Raw genomic sequence first — 20,351 nt, forward strand, 5'->3', positions numbered from 1 at the left:
GTAGTTCTTTGAGTAGGCCAAATCTGACAGGATATATATACAACTAAGATGACTTGTGAACCAAAGCATTGAACTCTTTCCTTTCTGTCGTTTTTCTTGAAGGTTGTCAAACAACCCTTTTTTCCTCCTGTACAAGAGGACTTAACATACAAATGTGGGTGAGGTTTTTGTTTTGTTTTGTTTTGTTTTTTGCAACATTTTATCCTGCCAAATTAAAAAAATATATTATGGCAGCCTGTTTGTTTTTGTTTTTTTTTTCCTTTTTATTTCCAAATTCACTAACAAAAAGGTACATTAAATCCCTTTAAAAGGACAAGCTTACAGTTAAAAAATTACAAGCTCCAGTAAAAATACAGCGAGAGCCTACATCATATGAACCGACCAATATATCCATTCCAGAGGGAGGTGGGGAGAGAAAAATAAGCACAGGTCAGAAATGTGATTTTTTTTTTTTTTTTCTGCAAAGCAGTAACAATATTAAGCACTTTTTTCTACATACTTTTTCTACACGGTGTAGCAATCCCCTTTTAATCCCCAAATACAAGTTTCTATACATTTGTTTTCGAAATAAAAATTCAACACCCAAGGCAGAAAAAAATGTACTAAAACTCCGACTTTACAGTTACTGTGACAGAACAGATTTCATAGACCCACCATTTAAAACTTACTGTAACGGTTTCAAGGAAAAGAAAAAGGACTTTTTTTTTTCTCATTTTGTAAAATGCCCAGGCATTCTCAATTATTACAAATACTGGTCCACTTTGACAGTAATCAAGAAATTTCAATATATATAATGTATACTAAAACCCCGTCACCAAAAGAAAACAATATACACGTAGCCATTGTGGCATTTCTGTATAACCTATTAAGCAAACTTTGAAAATAAAATAAAATAAGAAAGATCGCTCCAACACACATACACACGATTTATTTTACCCTTGTATGTATCCAATACTGTAAACGTATTTTTAAGACAGAGTGCACTAAATTTAAATTTAGAAAAAAAAATTAGCCATTGTTCCTGAATTATTTTGTTGTTTGTTTTTCTCATTCAACGATATCGGCTTGCGTCACTTGAGTTTTAATTCAGCAGTAAATCACCTCCATTCCACATCTAAGCAGCGATGTCCCAAAAAGAAAAGGGGCTGAAAACAATTCTGCTAATGGATGTCCAGGGCTGTGCTGAGTCTACTTCTTCACGTGATTGGGTCTTATGGCATTTTCACATCCTCTATCTTCAACCAGGATTTTTTTTTTTTTTAATTTAAAGTAAATGTGGCTTTGTTTTTAAAGAATGTACTTTTCTTGTTTGCTTTTTAAAGTCTTTTCATCTCGAAAAAACATAACCAAAAAAAAAAAAAAAAAGTTTTGCATTTGTCTCAAGAGACTCAAATAGGAAGATCAGTTTTCAAGGCACGCACATCAAATTGAATGGCAGTAGAGAAACTGTCCAATAAATTATTTAATTTTGTTCTTTATAGTGCCAGTATTGTGAATGCCACGCTTTGCAATACTGACACTCCATCTCAACTGTCCCTTACAGTTTAACCCACCTCTGGGCCAAAGACAAGAATATGCTGCAATTTCTTGTTTAGAAGCCATTTAATTTAAATGCAAACAAAAGCTTTAAAGTGCGGGTCAACAGAATTCAAACATCAAATCTGAACAAGTCCAATGTATGGTATGTCCCAACTAATTGGAGGAAGCAAAAAAAAAAAAAAAAAAAAAAAAAACCATGGAAGCAGCGTGGGGCACCTCAGATGGTACTCTTCCCAGCTCCTCCAGCAAGAAAGAACAGGCAAGATTCCCCTGCCCTACAGTGCTACCAGCACTAGATGAGAGACCCCGGGGCTCACTTCCCTAGTCCACCGTCAGGGCCAGCTTCTGCTTGGGACACGGTCAATTACCAACCGATGTAGCAATGGACACCTGGGATTTATCTGTAGGCTGTGGGGGGTGAGAGAGAGGCATCACATTGAGAGAAGCCTGAAAGAACATTGTTAGTCTCTTGCTCCCTGCCACCGCTGTCTACCCAGTAGATACCCTCAGCCCAATCTCATACAGCCAAACCTACAGCAAAGAAAGGGCAGAGGCTGCTCCCCAGGAGACACCGAGCTCCCCAGAAAAGGACAGCATCTCCTGGTGATGCCCAAGTGCTGAGGCTGTTCCTAGGGTCACCTGGAAAAGTTTCTCAGGGTCCCGAGTGGGGGGGGAGCTTGCTTGCCACATACCTACCCCTCCCTCCAAGTTTTCCTTCCATGACAGGAAAGTTGAATTCCACACAGAGAAGGTCTCTGGGACCTCAGGACATCAGTGCTATGTCTCCAATCCGATGCTAAAACAAAGTGCTACAATTTTCAAGATTGTAATCCGCTGTACATCCACCTCCCAGAAAAAAAAAAAAAAGTTTTTGAAAGCCACCCCCCCCCCAAAAAAACCCACATGCCACTTTATTTTTTTAATTTCAGGACAAAAGTAAATGATGAAAAGGCAAACAACTTTAAAAGTCATTTAAGTGTTGGCTTCTTGACAAGAAATTACACATGCTTAGCTTAAATTTCAAAAAAGCAGCACCCCCCCACACACACACACAAAAATTATAATTTAAAAGATAGCTTCCCTCTACATCACTTGCGAGTCATTGCTCAAACTACTACTGGGTTATTAAAAAATGAAGGGATGGATACCCAACAAAATCTTTTAAAGGAATTTAAACAGAAATAATAATAATAATAAGTACCTGCACATACATGCCAAAAAATTACAAAACCCAATAAATACAGAAATTATTGCACAGTTAAAAGGCTCCACAATTTTTTTTAAATCTTTACTGCCTTAATCAACCCTCAGGTTTCCATAGGACTTCGCAGACACAGGTTAGGTTGGACTGCCGCCTCCCTTGGGCCCCGGGGACACAGAGGCCAGTCCGGTCACCGGGTCCCATTGGCGATGGTTGGCGATGGTCACACTGTACAGACGCACGTGCTGCTCCCCGCACATGCGCTTAGCTCCTCTCGGCCTGCTCGATTTTGACATCATTAGTCAGCAAGTGTTCACCGTGCCACTTTTTCATGTGTTTCTCCAGGGTGCTGTAGACGCTGAAGGGCATCTGGCAGATGTCGCATCGGTACACCTCCTTGCCGATCTGCCCGTGCGTCTTCATGTGGCGCGTGAGCTTGCTGCTCTGCGCACACGCGTAGTTGCACAGCTCGCACTTGTAAGGCCGCTCTCCAGTGTGGCTCCTCCGGTGCACCGTCAGGTTGCTACAGTTCTTGAAGACCTTGCCACAGTACTCGCACGTGTCGCTGCGGCGGCCTTCCTTGGAGCTTGGCCGCCCAGGACCCGGGCCACCCAGGTGAGGCGTGCTGCCCCCGCTCGCTGTGCCGCTGCGGCCCGACAGCCCACCATCCAGCAGGTCCCCCGGTGGCGTGGAGAAGCGGAGGCTGCCATTCTCAGACGAGTGCTCGGACGACGTGGCGAAAGGCGACTGGCGCGCGTCCGTGAAGCCCAGGAACGGGTCCTTCATGAAGTGGCGTGAAGCGGCGTAGCCCACGAGCCACTGCGAGTACACGTTCTCGGATGGGATGAGCGCAGCAGGCGGCAACTCCAGGTCCTTCTCCACCTTGATGCGTTTGGCCGCGTGCAGTGCTGGGCCACCAAGCCCGGGGCTGGGCAGTGGTGCAGGCTTGCGCGGGAAGAGTGCTGGGAAGGGCTCTGCGCCCGGTGCGAAGGCCCCGCCACGCCCATTCACCGCGCCTGGAGCACCTGCGTCCCCGCAGCCACCAGCACCCGTGTCACCCGCATCACCTGCACGCTTCAGGAAGGCGCCACGCTTCTCCCCATACTGTGGCAGTGCGCCAAGCCCCGCATCCTCCATCACCTTGCCCAGTGCCAGCGCTTTCTCATCTGCCAGCGCCGCGGCTGCAGCACCCGCACCCGCCACGCCTGGCACGCCGCCTCCGTTCTCACGACCACGGCCCAGCTCCGAGTCCATGCTGAAGCTCGACTCAGGCCGGCTCTCATTCTCCAGCAGCAGTTCCTCTTCTTCCTCCTCCTCGTCCTCGTCGTCCTCGGGTTCGGGGCCCAGCGATGGGTCGCTCTCATGGTGTCGGAAGTCACCATCGGCCGCTTTGAGGTCGCCAGGCAGCTCGCTGGTGCCTGGCTCTGGGGAGCTGGCAGCCGACAGCCCGTCGTCCGAGCGGCCAGCCAGCGAGCCCGCCTTGTGCATGTGCGTCTTCATGTGGCGCTTGAGCTTGCTCGCCTGCGAGCACGCGTGGTCGCACAGCTGGCACTTGTAGGGCTTCTCGCCCGTGTGGCTGCGCCGGTGCACGATGAGATTGCTCTGGAATTTGAAGGTCTTGCCGCAGAACTCACACGACTTGCTCTTGGCGGGAGGCTGCGGTGGCGGCGTGCCCGCAGGCATGGGTGGCAGCGGTGGCGTGCTGAGAAACGGGGACTTGGGGCTGGGCTGGAAAGGGTTCAGCAGCCGGTGCATAGGGTTGCCACGGCCTGGGGACACCGGCGGCGGCGTGGAGCTGTTGCCAGCCAGTTCTCGCAGCCGCCGCGAGAAGTCCATGGCGGGAGAGTCTATGGCCATGGGGTTCAGGCGCATGACTCGGTCGAAGGCACTGGGGTGCTGGGCCACGAGCCCCATCTCCTCTGCACTGAGGCGGTGTGGGTCCAGGTGATGGCGCGGTGGTGGGCTGAAGAGCGGCGGCGTACCTGGCAGGCGGCCCTCGCCAAAGCCGGGGTGGTCCCGTAGAATGGGGCCCGTCATGCGCAGCAGGTTGAAGGGGTTGCTGTCCCCCAGGAAATTCATGAGTGGGGACTGCGCCACGGCCTCGGGGCCAAGTGGAGGCGGGATGGTGAGCCTGGGCGTGAGCGAGCTGCTGGCCGGCCCGGGCTCCAGGTAGATGCGGAAGCCGTGCGTGTTCTGCGCATGCTGCAGCAGGAACCAAGCGCTGTTGAAGGGCTGCTTGCATGTTGTGCAAATGTAGCTGGAAGGCTCATCTTTACCTGGGGAAACACGAAGGAGAAAGGCAGAGTGTGAGTAGCTGCACGGAGCCGGGGTGGCCACAGGGTGGACAGGCCTCACTGTGTCTGCCCATCAGGCAGAGGGCAAGATCTATGAGCACACCCTGGGAATCCTTGGAGTCAGCTTGTGCAGCCAAAGGGTAGACAGGCCTCATTGCAGCCACCCAGATGGCAGGGAACAATGGGATCCATGGGAAGGCCCCAGGACTCCAGGGAGTCGCTTTTGCAGCTGAAGAGTGGACAGGCCTCACTGCCTCCACCCAGATGCTGTGGACAATAGGTTCTATGAGAAAGCCCGGGGTCACTGGGGAGTAGCTTGCATTCAATGGGCCTGGCTTGGCTCCCCGTAAAAGCGTCCTTACTCTCATCATTTTGGGGACCAGAGGGGAGACAGTGACAATGTGTAAAAGAGCCAGGGTAATAAGCCTCACCCCCACACCATCTAGACCAGGATTTTTGACTCAGTCACTGTTGACATGTAGACCCCACCCTCATAACTCATTGCTGGGGTGAAAAGGAGGTATAGAGCCTCCACCTAGTAGATGCCAATATCCCCACCCTCCAGTGGTGCAAACAGAGTGTCATCAAATGCCTCCTCTGGGATAAAAATTAGTCCACCTCAGCCTCCCCTTGGAGACTACTAACTCCTTGCTTTGCAAACTTAATTTCTTCAACAGAAATTGCTCTGTGGTAGAAAGCCTGCCTAGCATGTATGAGGACTGACACTCAGTTCCCAGCTGCTAGCGACAGACACCAGGCAGCACTCTGATACCTTGCCTACATTGGAGATTTTAGCCACAGGAAATTTCTGTTTCATGGGCCAGCATCTGTGCAGAAAATACTGTCCAATAGAAACCCAGTTATGTGAAGCAAGACTAACCCCGTTCCAAAGTCTGCTGTTCTGTGAAAGCCACCCTCACCTATGGCCTCACACACTCCCACAGTGTGGAAATCGGCTCCACTGTCCCCAAGAAGAGCAGGAGGTGGGGGATGGGACTCCAGCCTGAAAGAGTCGTCCAATGTCTTCTGCCAGAAGACAAAGGAATGGAAGGAGCCGCCAAATGTGACAGCAGTCAGGACGAGCAGCCACACGTGCTGATTTGTTACCACTGGCTCGGGTGACATCTAGTTGTGGACACTAGTGGCCCTGAGCCAAAATACCACGTACTTGTCAGTCACTGCTGCAGTCTCAAGATGGAGGCTGAACCTTTTGTCTGGAGCTGTTGACCTCAATGGGAAGCCACATTCTGCCTGCCAGAACCTTCCTAATGCCTTAGATGAGTAAGACAGGTGTGGACAGGCCTGTCTGCCTTCATCGGATGCAGCGGCTCCGAGGGGTAAGAATAGGCCTCTCATTTCAGACCTGGCACAAAGTATGGCAACCTCAGTCTTGAAAAGACCCTCTCCTCTGTTTAAACTTGCCTGTATCAAAAAGATACTAATGCTGACACTAAGTCAGAAGTTTCAAACTCACCAGCCAAGCCAAACATGAACGGTTACCATACCTCACAGCAGACAGGGCCATGGAAATGGACCTGACAAGTTCTCATCTTTGCTTACCCCCAGCCTATCCTGGAACATCCATAATCCTGGGTAGACAGCTTCTTCACTCTCCACCAGCTAATTCCACTTCCTAGGAGGCTGTGTCCCTCGCTGTGTATGTATGTTCTGAAGTCTCCCTTGGCCTCAGTTTCCAGTGTGCACCTCTCTGGGCAGGGTTGAGATTCCCTTGGACCATGGCACCAGCAGGCCCAGGGCAAGCAGCACTGGGATCTGAGACATGCTTTTGCAAGCCAGGGATTTTCCCACTATCCCCTGATAGTGTGTCTGTGGTTTTGGTGTGGTAGGTAGTAAAGCAGAGAAATTTAAAAAAAAAAAAAAATCCTGAAGTTCAGCCTCATTGCACTGCACATCTGTATTCCTGTTTGCACGCAATGTGGGAGCTAGAGGACAACTTCAGGTATCATTCCTTATCAGGCACCCTGTTATCTTTTTTGAGACAGGGTGTCTCACTGGGACCTGGGGCTCACAGATTAGGCTTGAGCCGCTGGCCAGTATGCCCCAAAGATCCTCCTCTGCCCACCTCCCAGCACTGAGACTGTAAGTGAATGACTCCACCCCTTGGTTTTTATGTGTATTCTAGAGATTGGACTTGGGTCCTCACACCTGCATGGCATACCGGTACAGAAAGCCATATTTCCAGGCTTCCCTCCATAGTTTTAAAATGCTGCAGGAACACTGAGGATACAGCTCAATGGTAGAGTGCTCACCTAGCATTCATGAGGTCCTAGATACAATCTTCAGCACCAGCCCCTCCAGCAAAACGAACAACAAACAGAAGGAAAAAAAAAAAAAAAAAAACCCGAAGAGCAGAGGCTATTGCTCTCTCCAGGTGTCCCAGCACGTCTGGATGGGTCTGTACTCTATACAGGACTTCTGTCTTAGCCTGGTTTCACAAGGCCTGGCCAGCCATAATGCTGGCGATTGGAACCTAACAGAGGAACGTTAGTGCCTCCCGAAGTCCCAACTCCACCCCACCCTCCATCTCAGCTTATTAGCTAATGTGCTTGAGGGACAGGAAGCCTTGCCTCAGATGGTTCACATGGAGCTAGCCAGAAGACAGATTTAGACTGCTCCTCATATCGTGTGAGTGTGTCAGTGTGTGTGAGTGTGTGTGTGTGTGTGTGTGTGTATTTCATAAGAAGGTAAATACAAGTCCCTTTCACTTTGGAGTTACTAACACAAATGAAGTACCATGTCCAAGGAGGTCCCATATCAAATTAACAGTTGCTTCTGTACCCTTCCCTGGGCCCCAGCTACTCAGAGCAATGGATTTATGCACAAGGCTGCTGAGGCCTGGGGTGTCCTTAAGCTGGGCCCCATCTCTTCTCAGCATCTCCATTTCCTCAAGTAGCTCTGAAGCACTTCCTGCCTCTTTATCTGGTGGCCACACGTTTTCTAGATTGTTCCACAGCTAGCAATCAAGAAATGCGGCTATCCGATAAATATAGAAGTCCAAAACTGATTAGGTAGTCAAAATAACTGATTACATTAATTTTTAAAAAAGGCAATACATGCCCGAAAACTCAGATACTTCTTGAAGGTGTGTGCGAGTGGATGTCACCTCCATAGTTAACTGTGAGGAGAAAGAGGGCTGCTTACTCCTCAAGTCAGACAGATTTTTAGGGCCATTTGTCACCCCAGGGTGACAGCTATCATTATTGGAGCCCTAAATGTCCCTCCACAGAACTCCAAGATTCACCACTATAAGCAGCAGCCTCCCCAGTACCTGAAGGAGAAAATAAAAAAATATCCAGGCGCTTGAAGGCCCCCCTAGACAACTAGACAACTCTCTTTCCAGCCACCCCCCTCTTTTTTAAAACAAAATGTTCATTTCCATATGATGACCTCATGGCTCTCCCTTGCCTGGAAATGGCCCTGAGCACGGGGTTGCTCACTTTTAAGAACTGAACAATGTCCGAGAGTCTTTGACAAGCCACTTGGAACATCTTTCTATTCAAGAACTGAGTATTTTACAGACGCAGCACACTCACAGATGGCTGGCTTTTCAACGTGGGAGGAGAGCCTTAGCAGCTTGCTTCTGACTCAGGGCTGGCCTCGGCTCATCCCAAACTTTCCCTCACTGCCACTTCCTCCTTAAACTCACAGCCACCTCACACAGGTGTTCTGGCGGATGTCCTGCAGGAGGAGGTGGCTGCATTGCTCACTGGACAGGATCCCCTGGTGTGGCTGCTTGCTGAAGATCCCAACTGCTGGGTCCAGGTTACTTCAGAAGCACCAGTCCTGGCCTACATTTCACAAGAACAGTGCTCTCTAGGGAAGGGCACTGATTGCCCTTGGACAGCCTCCATTAGACCTTCACCCTAAGCTGGAAGAAGGGAGCCATTTTACAGAGCCAGAGAGCCTACAGCATGTGCTACTTGGTGGACCTATTGAAGGGGCCACATGACACAGAAATGGTTGAACTTGGGACAGGAAGTTTTATCCCTGGATGCCTCTCAGGGATGGTCCTCATCCAGCACCAAAGCAGAAGGCTGGTTTTGCCTCATCACTTAACACCCCCCATCTCCCACCCCCGCACCATCCCCCAACCCCTGCCAACCAACAACTGCTAAGAATTCTGTCTGCACAGCTCCCCAATAACAATAAGTAGAACTATTACTCAGGTGATATATAGGTCCCATGTGCATTTAAACCTTGCCTCCTGGGCTGGAGGTGTATTCCAATGCTAGAGCACTTGTCTAGCATGCATGAAGCCCTGGATCCAATCCTCAAACCTCCCAGCACCAAAATAAATGAAAAACCATTTCCTCTTTCATGACGTCAGAGAGAAAAATGTCAACTGGGCTCCTGGAGTGTTTATGGTCATCTGAAAATCCACAAGCATCCTGCCAGTTCCCAATTCACTCAATCAGACCTCAGCCCTGGGAGGCGGAAAGTCCAGTGGTGGAATGACAGAGGTCGCAACAGACAGTAGGGAATCCATACCGTGAGCTAGGGATGAGTTAAGTACACCCGAGGCCTCACGCAACATTCCCAGGGCTCAGAAAGCACAACCTGCCTTCAGTGCTGTTTCACAGGCAAGGAAACTGAGGGCTGGAAGAGATAGGGGATCTGCCTGATGTCCCACAGCGAGCAAGTGGCAGTACCTACTTGGTACACTGTCAAGATAAAAGCCACTCAAGAGAAATGTGCCCAGAGCTCAGGAACCTAGGGTAAGAATAGGCACCCGTGTCTTGATATTTTTACCTTCCATCCCAGCTTACATGCGAACAGAAAAGTCAGGATGTGTGGCTTTAGGTTATCATAGTGGTAAATGAACTTGTGCAGATAAGCTCATGAGAATGGAATAGATCCACAAGTGAGCCACAGAAGGGTGTGGCACCGTGGTGGCTGTGGGGGACTATGGATGCTCGCTAATACTTTATGATGGCCTCAATCTAACAGTCAGGTCCATCTATGCATTTTGCTCTCCCTGCAAACCTTGGGATTCTCTTTGGTCTGCACTTCAGACAGCCGTGAGCAAATACAGCGAGCTGGGACCTCTTTGCTGTCTGTCAGTCCCAGCACACAAGAGCTCAGGCAGTGGGAACTGGAACAGACAGGTCAGAATAAACTTGTAAGAGGACAATCAACAGACTTTCCATTCAGCGACTGGATACTCTGGATGTGCTTGGTACTCCTCCTGCAGCTAGATACACACAGCTCACAGTCCAGGGACCTTGTGAAAAGTGTGTGTGATGGAACTGGGGAGGCAAGAGCTTGCCTGGAAAGATCTGAGTTCAATCCCCAGAACTCACATTTAACAAAATATCCATTAAGAATCCCAACGTGGGGAAGCAGAGTCAGGAGACTCCCAGAAGCCCATTCACCAGTTAGCCTACCCTACTTTGCAATTTCTAGGCTTGTTCTGAAAAGTTTGAGAAGGAGATAATATCTGAGGTTGTCCTCTGACCTCTAACACATATGCGAGCGCTTTAACGTCTGTGCACTGTGGTCCTGCAGTTCACGGCAGCCTGGGACACATTCTTAGCCTTTGTAAACAGAGCTCCTGTGGCCTTCAGACTGGACACTGCAGTCGAGCTGACAGACATCAAGAAAGCTTGGGGTTCTCATTAGAAAAGGAGACGCCTTGCTGGGGCTGTTTTTTGTAGTAAACTGCCCAAGATGGGGGTCCCTTATCCTGTACTTCCTGGGAACACAGCAGGTGACTCAAGAGACATAGAAAACGCACACCCTGCACCCGTCACCATATTCTGTGTGTTTTCCCGTGGTCTGTGCCAAAGAGAGTGTTACCACCAGGTTTCACGGAATGCCTGTCTTCTGTTCCCCCATCTGTGTTCCCCACGTTGTCAGGTCTACTTTATGCTGGTCACTAAGCTGGATCCTCATTCTTTGACCTCAGCCCTGTGAGTCACGTGAAGTAGAGTTTGGACCCAAACTCCTTGGGAAAAAGAAAGCAAGTCTTGTCTCGGGTGAGTAGGCTCCACAGTCTCACAGCCTGTTAACTGGAAAAGCCAGAATTCACACTCAGATCTGCCTGCCCTGGGTTCACTTTGTGTCCTTATTCACAGCTGACTGGCCCCCTGGAAACAACAAACGTGCTAATTCGTCTGTCACCGGCCCCAAAAGGGGCCTGGACCACTCGATGCAATGAATACCAGACAGCAGGACAGGCAGGGAAGCCCAGTGGAAGGGGTTCAAGTGCAGAAAAGAGCCAAGAAGAAAGAGGTGGGACGGTAAGAAAATCTTATTCTCTTCCCCTGCATGGGACCAGTGCAGCAAAGATGACCATGTGGCTTCATCTACCAGGTGTTCACTCACCCTGGAAGGAAAAGTTCTGTACTTACCACCATCACCACAGTGGCAAACCAACTGCCACACAGTCCTCTCAACAGCCAAGTCTTACTGGAAATGTGAGTGAGTCTTGCTTCCCTCCCCTCCAGGAGGCCACAGGTTAGGGTACGGCACAGTGGTCCGTTAAGCCTTAGACACAGAATATTGTCAGGCTGAGCCTTCAGAGGCAGGACTTCAGAGATACGGGAGGGAAGGGGCAGGAAGATCGGGGGTGGGGTTAGGGGTGATATTCAAGCCAGACCTCAGAGAACCAGAGGTGCTGAGATGAGGGAGAGATGGGCCTGCAAGATAAACTTCGTGAGCACGCCTAGGTGTAGGGCAGGCAGCCATGATGGAAGACACAGCTCTGCCTGCTGGAGAATGGGAGGGAAGTGGGAGAAGCTACAGACACCCCCACAGAATCCAGAAGTTTTGCATTCCAGAGCCTGGGATGGAGGGCTGGCCCCACCCACCCACTCAGCCTCCCAAACCAAACCACACTAAATGCTGAATGTTAGGATTATTCTGTCTCCAGGAGTTCCATCTCCAAGGTCACACTATGTCTGGAAACCCAGAAACTGTACCGTTATGCAAATGTTGCCAGCAACTCCCAGACACCCTTTCTCCTTGAGTTGGGCCATCCCTCTTGCTCTCTACACTCCACAGAAGTGTAAAGCACTGTAAGCCAAGATCTCTGAGCATCCAGACATGGGGTGAAGACTGCCCACACGGAGCTACAGTCCAGCAAGATGTTCGTGACTATGGGATTTCCAGCAAGGGTTCGAGCCACTAGTCCCTAATGAAGAGTGAGTCCAGTAACTTGGGAGCCCTGGGGAAGACGCTCTGAGGACACCCTAATGTTGACTTTAGAAATGAGAGGAAGGAGAGGCCAGAGCAGGAAAGTAAGGACACAAAGCATGGAGGTGATACTCTCTATGCAAAGAGAGGAAACAGTGGAGACAGATCTCTAGACGAGGTTTGGAGCCCATCTGAGGAGAGACTGAAAATGAGTGGAAGGAAAAAAAAAACCTTAGCCAGAGATAGAGTAAATTCCAACTTCTAAAAATCTCAGGGAAAAGGTCATAGTAAAAACACAAGTGTTTTCAAGCCTATTCTCAAAGCTTTACAAGTCAAGAGCTGTTTTGTCAGGCAAAAATCTCACTACAGCCAAGAATGCAGGCGAAGCCCTTGGACGGTTTCCAACTGGATGCCCCTCCACCTTCCCCAATGTGGGGATGACAATAAAATGGAACTTCAAACCAATCTGTGAAGGCCTCTAACGTAGGAGGTGGCTCTCTATCAGTCTCTCCGGCAGGTCGATTATCCCAGCAAATGTCTCATTTGAGAGCTGAGAACCAGGAATCCACACCTTCGGGACCAGGGTAGTCTAGGCTAAGTGGAACAGGACTTCAGCTGCAGGCACCATGCACCCGTCATGTCCCCAAACAGTCTTTATTTCAACCGTTCAATTTTGTGGTCAGACCAGGTGTGCAACGTCAGGGTCGGGGAAACAGCCACCCAGCTCCAAAACAAAGAGAAATCGCTGACCAAGAGGTATATCCGAGAAGGGTGAAAACACCAGTGTCTGTGACAGACATGTAGAGTGGGGAGGGCAGGATGCAGAAGACTCAGGGTGCAGATCCCTTGATATCTGCACATTGTGGGCTTCTCTGAACCATGCCAACACTTCTCCAGTGGGTTTTTGTTTGTGTGTGTGCTTGTGTAAGCTGGTGCAAGTATGCAGGGAGAGGTGGTCTAGGTCTAAGTGCGTGTGCGGAAGCCACCTATGATGCTATGTCTCAGGAGCCATCCCTCTTGGATTTGCTCTGTTTTGTTTTGAGATGAGGTTTCTCACTGGTCTAGAGTTTACTAAACAGGCTGGACTGGCTGGCTAGAGAGCTCTAGGGAACCGCCTGTTTTGGCCTCCCCAGCCCTGAGATCACAGGCTCACACCACTATGCTTGGCTTTTTTTCCCACATAGATTCTAGGGATCAAAGGCAGGTCCCCGGGCTTGCAAGCAAGAGCTTCACCAACTGTGCGATCCTCAGCCCCCTCCTGTGAGATCTGAGGTGCTGATGGACAAATTCATCTGAGCCCTTGTGTCACTCCATGCCACCCCCTCTCGGTGTGGGTTTCTCAAGAGCTCTGGAGCAGGAGTCGCGTAGAGAATGTGCCAGAAACTCGCAAACCATACTTAGCACCTAATGGCCAAAAGGCACAGAATTTAGGCAACAAATCGTGAGGCAGGGAGCCACTGGAGGTATGTGGGAGCAGCCACGTGTGCACCTCGTACTATCTTAAGGCAGCTGAGCAGCACCCCAGTGGACTTCCTTCCCTCCGAGGTGACATAGGACCTCATGTGTCATGGCTTCCTTCCCAGGAAACTCTGTCCTCCCTTCCCTTCCTTAAATCCACAAAAATTTCCACTTTCTACCCCAAGAAGTATGGCCAGGGCAGTAAATCTCGTTTTAATGGACTGTACGTTTAGCTCTGAGGAGATAATTGACGTTATGGAGAGCCTCAACTCCGAGTTATATAGGTTAGCTAATGCAGAGGGGACTCATTACCGACACACTACAAACAAGTCGTAATATATGTATATTGTTCTGAGTGGTGTTATAGCGAAAGTGTTCCGGTCCGCGGGGATTGATAAAGCGCGAGAAAACAGCAGATCCGCACTTGTAAATTTGTCTCATTTGTCTCTGAAGTTAAAGGTTATTCCCTTGTTCTGAATTTGTAATAAAAACACGCTAGCCCAGGGTTTGTGGAGAATGTTTGAATATTTAAATTGTGTATAATGATAGGCAATTATAGGGTAAAAACTGGACCTTATGAATGGGGGGAGCGCCATGTGGACCACAGAGTGCTTACCCCCGATGACTCTTTTATCTTTACTGCATTTTGCAAGCATCACCACCCCAGCTCCCACCCCCCGCTCCTCCCCAAGGGTTAAGGTACACATTATATTCCACAGCCACTAAGTAGGGACCAGTAGGTTGCCTGTGTAGGTACCTCCCTTTCTCCATTCTGCTTCCTTCGGGATGCAGCGCGCCTCTCTAACCCCAGACAGAAGCTTGAGGCAAATGGCTCCTCTTGCTCAGAGGTGGTGTCAGTGTTACTGTATGGCTAAGGAGATGACAGGCTGGGTGCAAGGGGGGAGGGGCAAAGGGAGGGGGGAGGCCTCACACAGGACATGTATGAATTCCCTCTGCCCCTCTTCTTACATATTCCCATCCCCCTAGAAGGGGTTAGCAGAGAACCCCAGCTGTGCCCACAGCCCGAGGCAGGGACAGGAGTGGTGTTAGGGCTCTTTGCTGCAGCCCAGGTGCCCACCTGGTCCTGGCCGCCAATCTACCCAGGTTAACCAACTACAGTGTAAGAGTAACTCCAGCCAGCTTGTCACCAAGCACAAAAGTCATCAGCCGGTGACTGCTCTTTTTTGCACCACAATTAAGACGAATCAATACGACGTGCCACAAATGGTATTTTACTCTCAATAAGAACCGGAGCTGAGTTTATTCAGAATATTTTAGCGCTTCCCCGGGGGATTTTGGGCCGACGCAGATGGCAAATAAAGTACTCAGCCTAAGGCTACAGCACATTATGGTAATTCTGATGTCAGATGTACTTTAATATACAGCTCTATTTAATCACCCCATTATTTCACATTTCCATATGAAAAACCTGCGGCTCTTCTGCACAGCTTTCCCTCTACCACCGTGCCAAGCTTCCTCCAGCCCTCTGCCGGCAGCCGGGCTGTGGTCATCCTCACCAGGCACAGCTCTACAGCACTGGAGTTTCCGGATGCCCAGATGAACGATTAGAAAATCAGAGGACTCGGACTCAGGCCAACATCGCCACCATGGAAGACAGAAGTTAAGCACATATTCACACACACAAAAAACTGAGGAACAAGGGGTGACAACACACTTATACACACGGACACGGACACACACACACACAGGGACACACACACACAGACATGGACACACAGACACCGACAAGGAAAGACATTAATGTCAGACAGTAGTTACTCCTATACTTGTAACATGTCATCCTCCAAATACTGACAGCCCTAGCAAAGTGGCTGGGTGGCCTAGCATCTAGGTCCAGCCACAGCCTGTAACCCATACCAGCTGTACCAACTGGTCCTTCCAGCATCCCATCCACCACCCAAGGACAGTATGCACAGGCAGCCAGGAGGGCTAGCCCAGTAACAAAGATGGTGGCGGTAAGAAGGGGTCCAGCTGGGGAACCGCAGCCCAGGACTGTAAGGTCTGAGGCCAGAAGGTCCCTGGGCCTGGATACTGTACCAGAGAACCGGAAACTGTGAAGCTCAGACCCCAGGGGAGGTGGGGTCCTGTGAATTCACATATCTGCAGAGCCTCAAGGCTGGCTGGCTGGCCAGCTGGCGGAGAGCTGTCAGTGGAAGCCAGAGTTTTGGCTGGGCCCAGGAAATCACTCTTGTGTGGTCACATGGTGTTCCAAAGGAGCTGGGCACAAAACCCATTGACCACCTAACTCTAGATTTCTTGAAGAGGAGTCTGCTGAGGGAGGCCATGACACCTGACACCTGGCCCTACAGAATGTCCCAGTGATGAGTTAATTTAAAGCCACAGAACACCATTCTTGGAAATCATTACAGCATGGGTCATTAGAACAGGCATTTGCCTGAGAGCAGCCTGGGTCCTGACTCCTAGGAATGGGGGCAAAGGAGGGGCTCCAAGGAAAGGGAAGTAGAGAGAGAAAAGAGGAGTGGGGAAGGGAAGAAAGGAAAGATGTCACCACCAAGCAAACCCAGAGGACATTCCAGAGTTGCCAGGAAATTCCTAGAGACTCCACTCACCAAGACAAGTGTCAGAGCTAGGTATGGTGGCTCCTAACTGTAATCCCGGCACTTGGGAGGTAGGAGAGCTACTGTGAGTTAGAGGCCAGCTTGGGCTACGTAGTTAGTTCTGGGGTAGCCTAGGTTAAAGAGACTGTCTCAGAATGGGGAAGAATGTAGAGAAAACCAGCTTGATTACTTGAAAGTACAGGTGTCTGGCCTACCTGACCACACAGGTTCTTCGGGTGACACCTGTGACAGCCAGCTTGCCACCTGAGACCCCTGATGCCTGCATGAGACACATCAAAATCACCCTTAAATCCGAGCCAATCATGTAACACTAAAATATGCTTTGGGGTAAATTTTGACAGTGGACTTCAATCTCAATTTCTAAGGCCTTAGGTTCCTTCCTGTTCATATTCTGCAACATAAAAACGGATCTTCACATTCCTGGGCCATTTTCTAGTCTTGGAAAACAGGCTAGACCACTGGTTCTCAATTTCACCCCTCTAGGGGCCTTTGTCTGGAGACATTTTGATTGTCATGTCTAGCAGGAAATAGAGGGAAGGAAGCTTCTGGCATCTCTTGGGCAAAGGCCTGGGAGGCCATGATGATGAGCAGGCCATCTCTCCCACACTCACAGTGTGACCCGGCCCCAACTGTACAGCAGAGGGTGAGCAGTCCCAGGCTGGACTCTTCAGCATCTATACTGCCCCCCTCCCGCCCCCCTCCCAGAAGAAAATACAGGAGGAAAGTGAGACCAGGGGTGAAGAGGAGAGAGCAGGGAAGGAGAGGTGAGAAGGGACAGCAGGTGGAAGACAGAGTGGAGGAAACCACATCATCTCTCTCTTGTTGACAAATCTCAGAGCTGGTGGCAGCCTTGAAGCCTCCATGCCTTGGAACGGGGACAGCAGCTTGAAAAGCAAATGCAGGCAAAGACCCTGTCCTACCCTCGGCACCCCTGCCCCACATCCCGCCACCAAGCATCCCTATGTGTAGGGCACACACCCCTCCAGAGCTCAGCGGCCACAAGGGCAGGGCAGCAAAGGCTGTCCTAGATTTGGCAGCTCAGCTGCAAGCCCTGCAGCCTGCATGAGACGAAAACCCAAATACACTTCCTGAAATCGAAGAGATAAAAATACAATTTCTGCTGCGTAGACCACTCTTCGAATTTCTGCGTTACATATGGGGAGGTGGGGGATGACCATGCAAGCATAAGTGATTTAAAAAAAAATGATCTAGAGAGATTACATAAAAAGTGCAATTAAGGGACGCTCACCATCCAGGGGCCTTCCAGCGTGTGCCGCTTCTGGGCTATTTTTAGAACAATCACTGAAGTGATTCTTCTTAGTTGTAAAAACACTCCAAATCAGAAAGTCAATTTTTCCTCTATTTGCAGAAGTGAGCTGGCTCCTCTGGACGGAGCGCGCGTGTTTTGCTTGGCGCCTGTTCATAAGACTGTCTTGGCAGCGTTTCCTTGGAGCGCGCACGGTGAACCTGGCTCGCACACACAGTAGCACTTTCATTTGAAGTGCCCCAGCCACGCTTCCCTAATAACAGCCTGGGAACTGCAAAACGCCCCGTGAGCCCAGCCCTTTAAATGGGGAACAGAGCAGGGCTCTGGGGCCGGCTCACCACAACAGGGACTTGGGCTCAGGCCTTCTGTCCAGAAACAAGGCTCCCATTAAAAGCGGAAAGCAAAACAATACCGGCAAACTACTTTCTGGCAAGAGCCCACGCTAACTCTCATCTACACACACACACACACACACACACACACACACACGCACGCACGCACACGCACACGCACACGCACACGCACATGCACACACACGCACACGCCCACCCTTGCTGGCTTCTTACAGCATCCTGCTACCCCGACAGATGCCAGTGTTTCCAGTCACACTGACTGGGTGGACAGACCTGGCTCTCCAGGTTCCTCGCCTTAGCTGCATTTGAATGAGTGAGCTCTAGTCTCCTCAACCATGATGTGACTAATACCTGTATGAAGATGTAAGAAAGAAGGCGTGTCAGGGGGCTACGTCTGGTCAATGCTCTGTAGACACAGCCCCTGAATGGTAAGACTTACAAGGAGTAAATGAATAAGTAAATGATTTAAGTGAAGGAATGAGTGACTACATGAATAAGTAGTGAGTAAGTCAGTGATTGAATGATTAAATGGTGAGTAAATAATGAATGAGTGAGTGAACAAATGAATGAATGAATGAATGCAAACCAACAAGGCAGGACTACAAGGTCCCATCTCACAACTACTTGTGAGCAAATTCCTCTCCATCACAGATCTGTTAGTCCCACTTGGCCCTGCAACGGGATCTGCCACTCATGGAGGACTCGCAGGTACAATTTCCATCCCTCTACAGCATCAAGAAATGTAGCTATTTGGGCCTCTCAGAGCTGGCTCGTCACTACCGGCTCTGTTTCACACATTCCCTTTTCTTTCTCTCTCTGTGTTGTTTACAAAGGTTTCATTATGTTTTCAACTAATCAGAAAGGCCCCGCTAATACACAATTAACATGTGATTATAAAAAAAAAAAAATTAAAATAGCTTCCAGAAGAAGGAAACGTAATTAAGTAGAGAATGCTTTTCAATAAGAGCTTGCTTTAACCCATTGTCAGAACACAGTCTCCGTTCGTCCACAATGCCTGGAACAGATGCCAAGGGCAGAATGTTAAAAGCAAGTGGAAAAAAAAAAAAAAAAAAGGACATTATTCTGGGGGAATAATAACCACCACTTGGCACAATGCGCCAGGGAACTCAGATTCCGGCGGCAGAGGGACGACCTCCCCCAATCCACTTACACGCTGCAAAAATACTTCCCTTCCCCAGATGTAAAGTGAATGACTGTGGCCAAACCCTGGACAACTGGAACAAGTGTCCAAGGTGTGTAAGGGACAATAGGGTACACACAGGTCTTCAAAGCCCTCTGCTAGCAGAAGCTCTAGTCTCTGGGAGAACGGCTTCATTGAGGAATCCCATGCTCATTGCTGGTGATTATTTTCTCTTAAATAATCTGGGTGCAGATTCTAGAAATGCTTTGTCTCCCAAGCCAGAATGAATTCGAACTGGCTGTTCAAGAAGCCAGTGGGCAAGTCTTTCCCTACATCACCAGAAATACTTCTTTATGCCCCAGATGCAGCCGTTTCATTGGTCCTGATGCAGCTTGATGCAGCTTGAGACACTGACTCATCTCTGCCCATCAACATGGCCTCAAAGCAAACTGGAAATCTGACAGTCCCCAAAGATAGGGGTTTCGTGAGAGCCAAACACATGCCTGACCCATGATGCATCTGGGGCTCATGGTGGTTCTCCCAAACATGGTAGAAAAGAAGCATTGTCAAGGGATCTGTCTTCCCTCTGTGGATGCTTAGCCCAGGACTAGATCCAGGCTTGGCCATCTAGTTCCCCTGTACTGGTCTAGCGGTACAGACTGGTGACCTTATCACCAGGAAGAGGCCTAGGGTGTGGTCAACACGCCATCATCCTATTTCTGTGCTTTGAGACAGTTCATGTGACCTATACGCTCAGGCAAAGAACTTAACACCACAGCTAAGTAACTGGGCAAGGCACCTAAGTTCTCTCAGTCTGGCCCTGGTTGTGAAATTCCCTGTCTATAAAAGAGCTTTGGAGAAAAGAGAGATCGAGATAGAGGAGAGAGAGAGAGAGAGAGAGAGAGACAGAGAGAGACAGAGACAGAGAGAGACAGAGACAGAGAGAGACAGAGACAGAGAAACAGAGAGACAGAGAGACAGAGGGAGAGAGATTGTTCCTGGGTGCTAGTCCTAGGAAGGAGAGGAGGCAGCCAGGCCTGGAGGATGTATTCAAGAGCCAGCCTTTAACCAAGGGGCATACTGCCTTCTATGGCAACAGTCCAAAGAGGAGGCTAATAGCCAGACATGAGGATGGGGCATCTCATCATGCTCACATGGCAATCCCATCTTACCATGGCTCCCAAGTGGGGGCAGCAGCGCCAGAGCACCAGAATGCAGCTTATTTTCCCACAGAACCACATTGACAGAAGGGAGGCATTGAGCAGGACAGAGCCCCACCCTTCCCACTCCAGCTGGCCTCGGCTCAGAGCCACTGACGACCAAGATGGACAATCCAGATCTCA

At 49.7% G+C, this 20,351-nt stretch overlaps 1 protein-coding gene across 5 annotated transcripts in view; it reads right to left on the bottom strand.

Moving 5' to 3' along the window:
• Window positions 1-2,780: 2,780 nt before the first annotated feature.
• Bcl11b (BAF chromatin remodeling complex subunit BCL11B) overlaps window positions 2,781-20,351 on the bottom strand; it is an 84,262-nt gene continuing 66,691 nt past the window's right edge. For 4 of the 5 annotated variants that reach the window (XM_036206500.1, XM_036206497.1, XM_036206498.1 and 1 more), the window contains one exon: window positions 2,781-5,016. In XM_036206500.1, the coding sequence (XP_036062393.1) occupies window positions 3,005-5,016 (2,012 nt within the window). In that variant the 3' untranslated portion in view covers window positions 2,781-3,004. Of the gene's footprint in view, window positions 5,017-17,496; window positions 17,673-20,351 lie in introns of those variants that run through there. The other variant, XM_036206501.1, reaches the window with a different exon arrangement.

The sequence above is a fragment of the Onychomys torridus genome, chromosome 14, assembly GCF_903995425.1.
Source record: "Onychomys torridus chromosome 14, mOncTor1.1, whole genome shotgun sequence".
Taxonomy (NCBI): Eukaryota; Metazoa; Chordata; class Mammalia; order Rodentia; family Cricetidae; genus Onychomys; species Onychomys torridus.